At 43.0% G+C, this 12,500-nt stretch overlaps 1 protein-coding gene across 1 annotated transcript in view; it reads right to left on the bottom strand.

Moving 5' to 3' along the window:
• Positions 1–2,367: 2,367 nt before the first annotated feature.
• The window catches only part of LOC143288386 (calcium release-activated calcium channel protein 1-like), a 46,769-nt gene continuing 36,636 nt past the window's right edge, over positions 2,368–12,500 (bottom strand). The window contains exon 5 of the mRNA XM_076596790.1: positions 2,368–2,440. Within this exon, the coding sequence (XP_076452905.1) occupies positions 2,383–2,440 (58 nt within the window). The 3' untranslated portion in view covers positions 2,368–2,382. The remainder of the gene's footprint in view (positions 2,441–12,500) is intronic.

Genomic DNA, 12,500 nt, shown 5'->3' with positions numbered 1-12,500 from the left:
GTTTCCGGGGGAAGGAGTGAGGTTGGGGGGGGGGGGGGGGGGGGGGGGCAGTCTGGGATGTTACACCGGGATCAAAAGGGTCGTCTGTACCCTGTCTGCCCCGTCCCTTTGATGTGGCCGCCACCTCGCGTGACTCTGACGCCTCTCTTGGCAGCGCTGACGTCATCGCCTCCTTGTCGTTGTCGTTGTTGTCGTCATCGTTGTCGTCACGGTGTGTAGAGAGGGTCAGGGTGTGTGTGTGTGTGTGTGTGTGAGTCCGCGGATGAAGGTGAGCGTTTTAGGAGGGTTGGGTGGGGTGAGGAGCTAGGGGAGAGGAGGGGTGGGGGGGTGCGTAGAGTTCTGTGTGGGGTCGGGGTGTTTGTGTGTGTGGGGGGTGGGAGGGGGGGGGGAGATGTGTGGCTGGGTATGTTGTGTTGTGTGTGTGTGTGTGTGTGTGTGTGTGCGCGCCTCTCTGTGTGTGTGTGTGGGTGGGTGGGTGATGTGTGGCTGGGTATGTTGTGTTGTGTGTGTGTGTGTGTGTGTGTGTGTGTGTGTGTGTGTATGGTGTGTGTGTAAGTGTCTGTGCCTGTGTGTGTGTGTATGTATGTGTGTGTGTGTGTGTGTATGCTCGCGCACGCGCGCGTGTGTGTGTGTGTGTGAATTATTAGTGCCTGGTTCTTGTACAGGTGGTCACTGTACGCTAAGAATCAAGAATTAGCTGTTGGGCTTTGAAGGCCTGGTTCCACATGCTGCCCTGGAAACGAAGGTGCAAACTCGTGTTTCTGGAACACAGTTGGAGAACAAGGCCAAGTTCCGCTTGATTCGAATCATTTAATGACTGTTTCATTGTTGCAGCCATTAGATATGCTTCACCGAACAGTTTTGTTGATTTGGTAGCAAGTGATGGACTCGATCATCCATGGTTTTGTGCGAAGCCATTTCTCTTCAGATTGATGATAAAGATTATATATCGGTTTGAAAGAATGTCTTATCGAGTGGCTGAGTTTTGTGAGAAGGTTTGAGGCGGCAGTGAAAGCATGATCACAAGGTTATCACTTGCGATCTCAGTAGCCTATAAGTTTAGGGGTTGTTTTTTTAAAAATAATTTTTATGTGAATTCTGTGGTCATCCAACACAAGCAGCACTTCAACATCTGCTCATGGCTTCTCACGCTAAACAAAATGCCGCATGCATCCGTTCAACAAACCTCTCTCAAGTCTATCCACCCGGAATATCGGAACAGGCCACAACACTTCCATATGGGGTCTTCAAGGACTGACGAGATGCGGTTTTGGTTGTTTTTTTTTTTTTTTTTTTTTTTAATCAACAGGGTGTGCGTGTGAGTGTGTGAGGGGTGGGGTGGTGAGGGGTTTGAGGGGGTGGGTGGGGGTGGGGGGGGGGGGGGGGGGGGGGCATGCTGTGTTCCATAAGCGTTCACCGCAACATACCACCGTTCTCGAGATGCCCTTCTTTCAGATCGACAGTGCACCGATCTGGGTGTTTGTTTTTTTTTCCTTTTCGTTCCAGGACTTTTTGACATCCTTTTCTTTCTTCTTCTTCTTCTTCTTTGCACTGTGTGAAATATCTGATTCATCAGCATTGAATATTCTGTTAGCTGTAAGTTCATACTTATCAACCAGGTCTTCATGGCAGAGTAAAGAAGTCGCCTACTGCAGCTCAGCCGCCGATATTTTCTCCCCCTCCACTAGACCCTGCGTGGTGGTCTGGACGCTAGTCATTCGGATGAGACGATAAACCGAGGTCCCATGTGCAGCATGCACTTAGCGCACGTAAAAGAACCCACGGTAACAAAAGGGTTGTTTCTGGCAAAATTCTGTAGAAAAATCCACTTCGATAGGAAAAACAAATAAAACTGCACAACAGGAAAAAAAAAAAAAAAAAAAGGGTGGCGCTGTAGTGTAGTGACACGCTCTCCCTGGGGAGAGCAGCCCGAATTTCACACAGAGAAATCTGTTGTGATAAAAAGAAATACAAAATACAAAACAATATTAAATCGGCTTCATAAGGCAAATCTATGTAGCTTCCGGCTGTCAGAGACTGAGACCTGGATGTCTTTTTTTTCCCTTTTAAATTCTATAGAAAACTGGAATCCCATTTTCCCATGGCCACACACTTTTCTTTAATAAAAGGATGGTGCAAGGCCTTTTCCCCTGCAAGTGCAAAAAGTAAGGCTGATCAAATCCTTTCCTGGCAATTAAAAAAACAACATGTACCCCAGTTTTAGGATCAAGTCAGGGGTTTCGTCTTCAAAATACAACTCTTGGGGGGTGGGGAAAAAAAAAAAAAAAAAGCAGCTAACCTTTGCATGTTTATTAGTTCCATCAAGGTGACGCTTTGAGATTGCTTTGGGTACTCCATACATTTTCAAACACATATCAACCTTCATATCCTCACTGCGGAACGCTGATGTAGGTCGCGTTCGTTGAAGGTCCATTTCCCTCTGAGAAAGAAAAAAACAAACAAACAAAATACCTTTAGAATAAGTCTTCATACATGGACCATCAGTTCTGAATATGGACCAGCGGTCCACACTGAGGAACACGGGTGGTCCATAACAAGGGGGGTGCGGGGGGGGGGGGGGGGGAACAGTTACCTACCCTGACGGTCATATTCAGGAGAAAGCAGTAAACTCTCGGCGCTAACTTAACTCTCATAAATCAAGGGCAGAAAGGCAGCCATTTGTAAAACAAAACAACCCCTCCCCCAAACACACACACACACACACACACACACACACACACACACACACACACACACAAAATCATGCCCTCAGAGGAAGACACATGTGAAGACAATAATACTCAAGTAGCATTCCTAAACTGTGTGGTATTCTAATACATAAATCAATGCTTTTGTGGTCCTGAATGATGCAGGTGAAGTTTCTCCACAGCGCTTTGGTGCTGGTGTTAAAAAAAAAAAATCAGACATATAAAGAATTAAGAAATGAAAATCGATACAATTTGCTGGTGGTTCACATTGGGAGCTCTCCCCTTACAGTGGCAGTAGCGGTTATGATTGGTAGTCTGAAATTTTCAACCTCCTTCTAAATCGATCATAGAACACTTTTCCTGTACATCTTTAATTTACACTCTCTCAAAGATCTAACGCAATGCCGAGAAGGCTTTTTAGCATTCATAATTTCGCGCTTTCTATTTGGCAAACTGACCTCGCCCGCTCATTTGAAATTGGACGACAGTCAGAAAGAAGGCATCCAACAGAAAGAAGCACGAATGCCTTTAATCATTAGACTATGTATATTGTGTTTTATTTTAGCTGTCATCTGAAGACGTGATCTTTTTTTTTTTATTTGGTAATCAGTTTCAGTTTCAGTAGCTCAAGGAGGCGTCACTGCGTTCGGACAAGTCCATATACGCTACACCACATCTGCCAAGCAGATGCCTGACCAGCAGCGTAACCCAACGCGCTTAGTCAGGCCTTGAGAAAAAAAAAAGAAGAAAAATAAGGTGAATAAATAATAGATAAGCTTACATAAATAAATAAATAAATAAATAATAATTATAATATAAAAAGGTAGTAGTAATAATAATAATAATGATGAAATAATAATAATAATAAATAAATAAATAAGACGACAATGATGATAAATAAGCAAATAAATGTAAAACATGAAGACACACATACACACATACACCCACACATGCATAACAGATATGCACCAAACATGCAGTTTCACAGATATGAAAGCACAGTCAAATACATATAAACATTGGTGATCAAAGAGCATGTAATACTTATACTGATTTTTCATGTACGCAAGTCACACACACACACACACACACACACACACACACATATATATATATATATAACACGCGCACGTTCCAGTGGCTTATTAAGCGCAGAGGAAGTAAATGTCATCTGGGTTTTAAGCCAACAAGCTTCAGTGGGATACGTAGTAAGGTGGTATGAGGAGAGGAGGTGGGGGTGGGAGTGGGTGGGAGGGGGGGGATAAAGGGGATTAAAGTCGGTGGACTTTGTGTGTGTGTGTGTGTGTGTTCATAAACGAGAAAAAAAAGATTGACGTTTTGCATTTACGTGCCAAAAATACGATGAAGTAAAAAAAAAAAAAAAAAAAAAAAAAAAACCAACATACCATCTAAAAATAGCCACGGAAATGCATTAACATCCACCTCTTTGTTTCCGAACAAACAACATCACCACCACCACCACCACCACCACCCAAAAATAGATATATAAATAAATGAATAAATTTAAAAAATAAAAAGGAAATGAATCATAGAAACTTAGAAAGGAAAAACAACTAACAACCCGCTCCTCCACCCCCCCCCCCCCTCCCCCCCCCCCCCCATCTTCCACTCGCTTGCCCCAACCTCCCTCCCCCCCCCCACCTCCGCCCCCTTCCCCGTTCCCGTTCCCCATTTCGTGTCACACTCCTTTAGGAAAAGTCCTACATTAGACTGATTACTATTACTCAGAAATAATAGTAATATAATATGCACAGCAACCCTTCTGACCTCTGGCTCCACCCGTCCAGGCCAGTCTCAGCAAACGCAAATTACCTCCCTTGCCTGTGCCTATCCTAAAAATAGTTCCTGGCCACTCGTCATGATCACTCACAGTCCTCCGCTCGCATTCATCTTGCTGTCAAAAAATATATTAAAAAAAGAAGAAGAAAAAAAAAGAAAGAAAGAAAGAAAAAAAAGGAAATGGGCTACTGTGGACACAGGATGTTTATGGGATGTTTTGTGTGTGCTTGTACTTATTAACTTGAACATTGTGTGTGCGTGTACTAATTGAACATTGTGTGTGCGTGTACTAATTAACTTGAACATTGTGTGTGCTTGTACTAATTAACTTGAACATTGTGTGTGCTTGTACTAATTAACTTGAACATTGTGTGTGCGTGTACTAATTAACTTGAACATTGTGTGTGCTTGTACTAATTAACTTGAACATTGTGTGTGCTTGTACTAATTAACTTGAACATTGTGTGTGCTGTACTAGTTAACTTGAAGCTGTTGTGTGCGTTAACATGAACATTGTGTGTGCGTGTACTAATTAACTTGAACAGTGTGTGTGTGTTTGTACTAATTAACTTGAACATGGTGTGTGCTTGTACTAATTAACTTGAACATGGTGTGTGCGTGTACTAATTAACTTGAACATGGTGTGTGCGTGTACTGATTTAAACGGAAGTTCTCAAATACGTGCGTGTGTGAATGTGTATGTTAAAAGGTTATTTAAAATAAAATTAATAATAATAATAATAATAAACGTTTAAGGTTAAAAGTTCCCATAGATTTTTTTCACGGCCACCAGGGCAGTTAATTCATCATGGTCATTGTGCCCATATACAGGAGCCAGTTGCAATGCTTGGTTTTAACTTTTTGACAGTTACACGTCACTAAATGCCTAACGTAGACCGAACTACGCCTTTGGTCAGTTCCATACTGTAACACACAGTTAGTAGCGGGTTACGACCATACTAGGAGGCTCTTCTTCCGTCCGAGCAATGCAACTGGCTCCTGGGCAGGGCTCAGCATAGAAATGCGCGACTGAACCGTAATCCTACAGCCTTAGTTTTTGACCAGTCCTCGACAGAAGTTATAAAGGTAGCCATTCACACCTGGTTGGGGCGAAGACAATCAGAGAAAACTGCCTTTCCCAAGGACACAACGCCATTCTGACACAGGGCCTCCAACCCTGACCACTGGTGGAAACTCGATCAGCGGTCCAACGCCCAACAGTTTTTTTTCCTGCCATGGCGGATCATGATGACAAAGGAATGATAATGAAAGACGCGTCCGAACTCAATGAACAATGGTTTAAAAAAAAAATTAATTACTTTTTTAAAATTATTATTATTAAAGCGCCACCAGTGAAGGATGGCATTAGAAGTAAAAACTGCAGGAAATAAACGGATAGATTGCACTGCAGAAAAGTATTGGAAGATGATTGATCCATGTGCTTTATGCCATGCCCGGGGAATCCAATGCTACAAGGAGGCGATCGAGAGAGGTCAGAATACGCCGGCGGGCAGTATGAAAGGTATCGTGATGCAAGCATTGTCAACAAACGTTAAGCCAAAAACTTATAAATCGCCCCCGCCCACCCCCCCCACCCCCTCACCCCTCATCCCCCCACCGCATTTTTCTTTCAGTTGTAGCTGTTAGGATGTTTATATATTCACTTGTTTAATATACATTTATTTTCTTACAAAGCCTTCCTTCTCCGTGCGAATCAGACAGATCATCCAAAACTGAATTTATGTTGTACACAAGGTATGCATGTTTCATGTACAATTTCGTAGTCGTAGTAGCATGTGAATTCAGCTTCGCTGAAGCCAATGTGGTTTGAGAGAGAGATACTTGGTCAGAGTTCGACCTTGGCCTCAGAGTAATAGTATTTCACGACTGGTCAAACTTCTCAAGACTTCAACTCGTAGTGCCCGAGAAAATGACGTCAGAATGGAGACTTCCACTGACGTGAGTTCCATCGCGTGGATCCGCTGTGGCGCACAGTGGGCCGTCACCTGATTGATTAATATCAACTCTAATAACTCTGATATGGAGAGTCTTCACGCATCGAAACCTCGATGAGAACCTTTAGCTTGGGAGCCGAGGACCAAGTAATTGATTGATATTAACGCTAATCACTCTAATCTAGAGAGTCTTCACGCATCGAAACCTCGATGAGAACCTTTAGCTTGGGAGCCGAGGACCAAGTAATTGATTGGTATTAACGCTAATCACTCTAATCTAGAGTCTTCACGCATCGAAACCTCGATGAGAACCTTTAGCTTGGGAGCCGAGGACCAAGTAATTGATTGATATTAACGCTAATCACTCTAATCTAGAGAGTCTTCACGCATCGAAACCTCGATGAGAACCTTTAGCTTGGGAGCCGAGGACCAAGTAATTGATTGATATTAACGCTAATCACTCTAATCTGGAGAGTCTTCACGCATCGAAACCTCGATGAGAACCTTTAGCTTGGGAGCCGAGGACCAAGTAATTGATTGGTATTAACGCTAATCACTCTAATCTAGAGTCTTCACGCATCGAAACCTCGATGAGAACCTTTAGCTTGGGAGCCGAGGACCAAGTAATTGATTGATATTAACGCTAATCACTCTAATCTAGAGAGTCTTCACGCATCGAAACCTCGATGAGAACCTTTAGCTTGGGAGCCGAGGACCAAGTAATTGATTGATATTAACGCTAATCACTCTAATCTAGAGAGTCTTCACGCATCGAAACCTCGATGAGAACCTTTAGCTTGGGAGCCGAGGACCAAGTAATTGATTGATATTAACGCTAATCACTCTAATCTAGAGAGTCTTCACGCATCGAAACCTCGATGAGAACCTTTAGCTTGGGAGCCGAGGACCAAGTAATTGATTGATATTAACGCTAATCACTCTAATCTGGAGAGTCTTCACGCATTGAAACTTCGATGAAATTGATTGATTGATTGATATGGATACTTATATAGCGCCTAACGTCGGTCGGAGACCAAGCTCTAAGCGCTTTACAAACACGGTGTCATTTACACAACAAGCTGCCTACCTGGGTAGAACCGACTGACGGCTGCCATTGGGCGCTCATCATTCGTTTCCTGTGTCGTTTAATCATATATCAGGCACGCACACGTACACACTCAGACAAACACGTAACATTTAACATTGTAGTGTATGACCGTTTTTGTTTATTTACCCCACCATGTAGGCAGCCATACTCCGTTTTCGGGGGTGTGCATGCTTTGGTATGTTCTTATTTCCATAACCCACCGAACGCTTATATGGATTAGAGGATCTTTAACGTGCGTATTTCTTCTTCTGAGTACCTATACACACGAAGGGGGTTCAGGCACAAACAGGTCTGCACATATGTTGACCTGGGAGATGGGAAAAATCTCCACCCTTTACCCACCAGTTAGCTTGGGAGCCGAGGAAAAAGGGGAACCTGTACACACGGCACTTCTGACCAAGTCCGCCTAGGGAGCGAGAGAATCTGAGAGCACTGGTTCGAATCACGACTCAGCCGCCGATATTTTCTCCCCCTCCACTAGACCTTGAGTGGTGGTCTGGACGCTAGTCATTCGGATGAGACGATAAACCGAAGTCCCGTGTGCAGCATGCACTTAGCGCACGTGAAAGAACCCATGGCAACAAAAGGGTTGTTCCTGGCAAAATCGTGTAGAAACAAATCCACTTCGATGGGGAAAACAAATAAAACTGCACGCTGGAAAAAAAAAGAAGAAAAAAAAGGGGTGGCGCTGTAGTGTAGCGACACGCTCTCCCTGGGGAGAGCAGCCCGAATTTCACACAGGGAAATCTGTTGTGGTAAAAAGAAATACAAAATACAAATACAAAAATACAAATACATCACCCGAGCTCACTTGAGTTTCAGTTTCGGTTTCAGGTTCTCAAGGAAGGCGTCACTGCGTTCGGGCAAATCCATATACGCTGCGCCACATCTGTTAGAAGCAGATTGCCAGACGGCAGCATAGCCCATATCTCTCAGTGGGCTAGTCAGGCCTTGAGTGTATATAATTTATATACAATTGTGAGCTATTTCTTCAAAATTGCGTCATTTCTGTAATAAGCTTGAGACTATAATGCACTGTGTCCAGACATAAAAAGCAAACGGAAGTACAAATCGTAGAATGCAATTTCTTACTATAAAATGAAATAAAAGACGTATCTGTATGGATTGAAACCAAAATGTGTACAGCAGACTGTAGTAATAACATCTTCTTTTTTATTTTGTGTGTGGCTGCATAGGTAAATACTAACGTGTCTGTCCATCATGCACAATTCCACTGTTTTGGGGGATGCAGCTGTGTGGATTTCTACTGAAGTACAGGCAGACTTTCTGTGGGTGCAAACACAAGTTTCTTAGGAGGCTGTTTCAGTCAGGTTCTGAGACAAAAAGTGGATATTGTCACGTCGAGTAATTTAGAAAGAGAGAGAGAAAGACAGAGACAGAGACAAAGATAAAGACACAGACAGAGGGAGACAAAGATAGAAACAGAGACAGGGACAAAGGTAGAGACAGAGACAGAATCTGGGAGATGTAGACAGACAAAAGGCAAGAAGAGCGAGAGAGAGAGAGAAACGAAACGAAAATAATAATAATAATGGTATTTATATAGCGCTGAATCTTGTGCAGAGACAAATCAAAGCGCTTTTCGCACCAGTCATTCACACGCATGTATAACTCTAAAACTGTAGAAACTGAAGACAAGGAAGAGGCAGGCAAGGGAGGCTATTTTGGGAAGAGGTGGGTTTTAAGGCCAGACTTGAAAGCGCTGAGTGTGGAGACTTGACGAAGCGAAAGAGGAAGTTCATTCCAACTGCAAGGTCCAGAGACAGAAACATTTCAAGAGGGTGGTGGAATAAACAGTACTACTTTTCTTTTCGTTTTTAATTAATATTCTTCTTCTTCTTCTTCTTACTTTTTTTTACAACCAGCCCTCTGGACAAAATCAGAACAAATAAAGAGACACACACACACACACACACACACAGAGTCAGGGAAATAATGAGAGATTGTAAGAGACTGATAAAAAGAGAGAGACAAAGAGCGAGAGAAAAAGAGGCAGAGCGAGTGGAATAGAAAGAGAGAGAGAGAAAAAAGGACAGACAGAGAGACGGGGACAGAGAGAGAAACAGAAAGAGGCATACAGAGAGAGAGAGAGAGAGACAGACACACACACACACACACACACAAAGAGAGAGAGACACACACACACACAAACACACATATGTTTACCATAAACAGCCCACCCCACCCTTCGTCCCGCGCATATAAATTCAAAGCATGCCCGTTCCCACTCATGCTCACTTCCGTTCACCAAATCCACAAAGCTTCCTTTTGTCCCAGGGACCTAAAACAACAACAACAACGACAACAACAAAACTAACACCTGAAGTACCCCCATCCCTCCCTCCCCACCTCCAACACACCCTCCCTCCACACCGTAGAAAGGAAGAAATAAATAAACGAAAGTAAGAAAGAAAGAAAGGGAAAGAAAGAGTATCCGACACAGCCTGTGTTTTCAGCGGTCATAATATGATGACTTAAGCATGCACATAATTTTTTAGGGATTCGGTTTTTTTGTGTTTTTTTGATTGTTTGTTTGTTGTTGTTTTTTTCAGGTTGGGGGTTACAGAGATATGGTAAGTCTCGACGCAAGGTCTTGTTGATTTAAAGGGACCGAAGCATATACATAAATACAAAAAGGACCAGATCCTTAGGCCTTGAGAGCTTTATTCTGGTCTCATAATTATCACATTTTATGAAAAGACGTCAAACGAAAGAGCTCTCTTTCACATTTCCTCCATCCCCCCCAGCCCCCCTTTTTTTGACTCACTTGTGTAAACAAAGTGAGTCTATGTTTTAACCCGGTGTTCGGTTGTCTGTGTGTGTGTGTCTGTGTCTGTGTGTCCGTGGTAAACTTTAACATTGACATTTTCTCTGCAAATACTTTGTCAGTTGACACCAAATTAGGCATAAAAATAGGAAAAATTCAGTTCTTTCCAGTCATCTTGTTTAAAACAATATTGCACCTCTGGGATGGGCACAAAAAAATAATAAATGAAGCCTAATTATATGCAAACTGCATTTACTGTTATATTTATATTTTTTGTATTCTCTAAACTTGGCACTTTGATCTGATATTCTGACCCAACAACAAGAGCAGTCATTATTATCATTTTTTGTTCAAACAGGAACTTCTTTTGCTAAGCATGGAAGTTTTAGTTATTTTGCAAACGTTTTGGTGCAGATAGTAAAAAAAAAAGGGAAATTACTCTGTAATTAATGCTAGGGGACTTAATTTGCTTTAAACTGATCTTTCTCATCTTAAACATTATATTTTGAAATTATACTCAATACATAAAAAGCTTCGATTTTTAAAATATTTTTTTTAAGTGTATCACAAGTGAGTCTTGAAGGCCTTGCCTCTCTTGTTTTTTTGATAGTCTACCTGACGTTTTGTTGTATTTGTATTTTCATTTATTACTTTTCGTCACAACAGATGTGGAATTCGTGGAAGGTGGGGGCATGTAGGAAGGGGTGGGGGGGGGGGGGGGGGGGGGGAGCGGAAGTGGGGAGTTAAAACCCCTGGGACGGATTGCACGAGGCGAATTTAGCAGCGCTACGTTTGTTTATCGTTAAGAAAGAGTTAATTAAGCGCCGCTGGGTTACGCTGCTGGTCAGGTATCTGCTTAGCAGATGTGGTGTAGCGTATATGGATGTGTCCGAACGCAGCGACGACTCCTTGAGTAACTGAAGTGAACTGAGAACAGTTCCCAACTCCAACGATAAATTCCATAATATTCGATGTGCCCGAACGCAGTGACGCCTCCTTGCGTGACTGAACTGAATTAACTCTTTCCATACGAACGGCGAAAGAGACGACGTTAACAGCGTTTCACCCCAATTACCATCATCAAAATATTGCAAGCGGAAGGCTCTTATACTGAAGAGGTGAATGTTGACAAAGAATACCACAATTCTGATGACGGAAGCTAAAGGTTGGCTCATTCAGACACCCACTGGACATCCGAGGGGTCTGTGTAGAGGAGAAGAGAGGACTGGCCGTACTGAGTGAGTTAAAGAATAGTTCCCGACTCCACGACAAATTCCACATACTGATGACCATTCTCAACTCCAAGCGGATGCAGCGCATCAGAGATCAGTATCAGTATCAGTAGCTCAAGGAGGCGTCACTGCGCTCGGTCAAATCCATATACGCTACACCACATCTGCCAAGCAGATGCCTGACCAGCAGCGTAACCCAACGCGCTTAGTCAGGCCTTGAGGAAAAAAAAGAAGAAAAAAAAAGAACAAATAAATAAAATAAAATAAAATAAATAAAAAGATAATAGATAAATACATAAAAATACTACTACTACTACTACTACTACTACTATTTATAAGGCGCAAAATCTTGATGAAGTCAACTCTAAGCGCACAAAAAAAAAAAAAAAAAAAAAAAAAAAATCACCTCATGCAATCAACCAACCAACCAACCCGGCCCTGCTGGTCCCTACATGGGATTCGAACCTTTGAACACTCGCTTTATTCCTTGCTTGTTGGGCGCATCATTACCACTGGGCCACCGCTCCCCCCTTATGTGTGTGTGTGTGTGTGTGTCCTCTGTGTGTGTGTGTGTCCTCTGTGTGTGTGTGTGTGTGTGTCCGTCCTGTGTGTGTGTGTGTGTGTGTGTCCTCTGTGTGTGTGTGTGTGTCCGTCTCTGTGTGTGTGTGCGTGTGTGTGTGTCCTGTGTGTGTGTGTGTGTGTCCTCTGTGTGTGTGTGTGTGTGTCCGGTCTCTGTGTGTGTGTTTTGTGTGTGTGTGTGTGTCCTGTGTGTGTGTGTGTGTGTATGTGTGTCCTCTGTGTGTGTGTGTGTCCCGTGTGTGTATGTGTGTGTGTGTATGTGTGTGTGTGTGTGTCCTCTGTGTGTGTGTGTGTGTGTGTGTGTCCTCTGTGTGTGTGTGTGTCTGTGTG

This window comes from Babylonia areolata, chromosome 12 (assembly GCF_041734735.1).
Source record: "Babylonia areolata isolate BAREFJ2019XMU chromosome 12, ASM4173473v1, whole genome shotgun sequence".
Classification (NCBI taxonomy): Eukaryota; Metazoa; Mollusca; class Gastropoda; order Neogastropoda; family Buccinidae; genus Babylonia; species Babylonia areolata.
The sequence above is the reverse complement of the archived record's forward strand: the minus strand, read 5'-3'. Positions and strand labels throughout refer to the sequence as shown.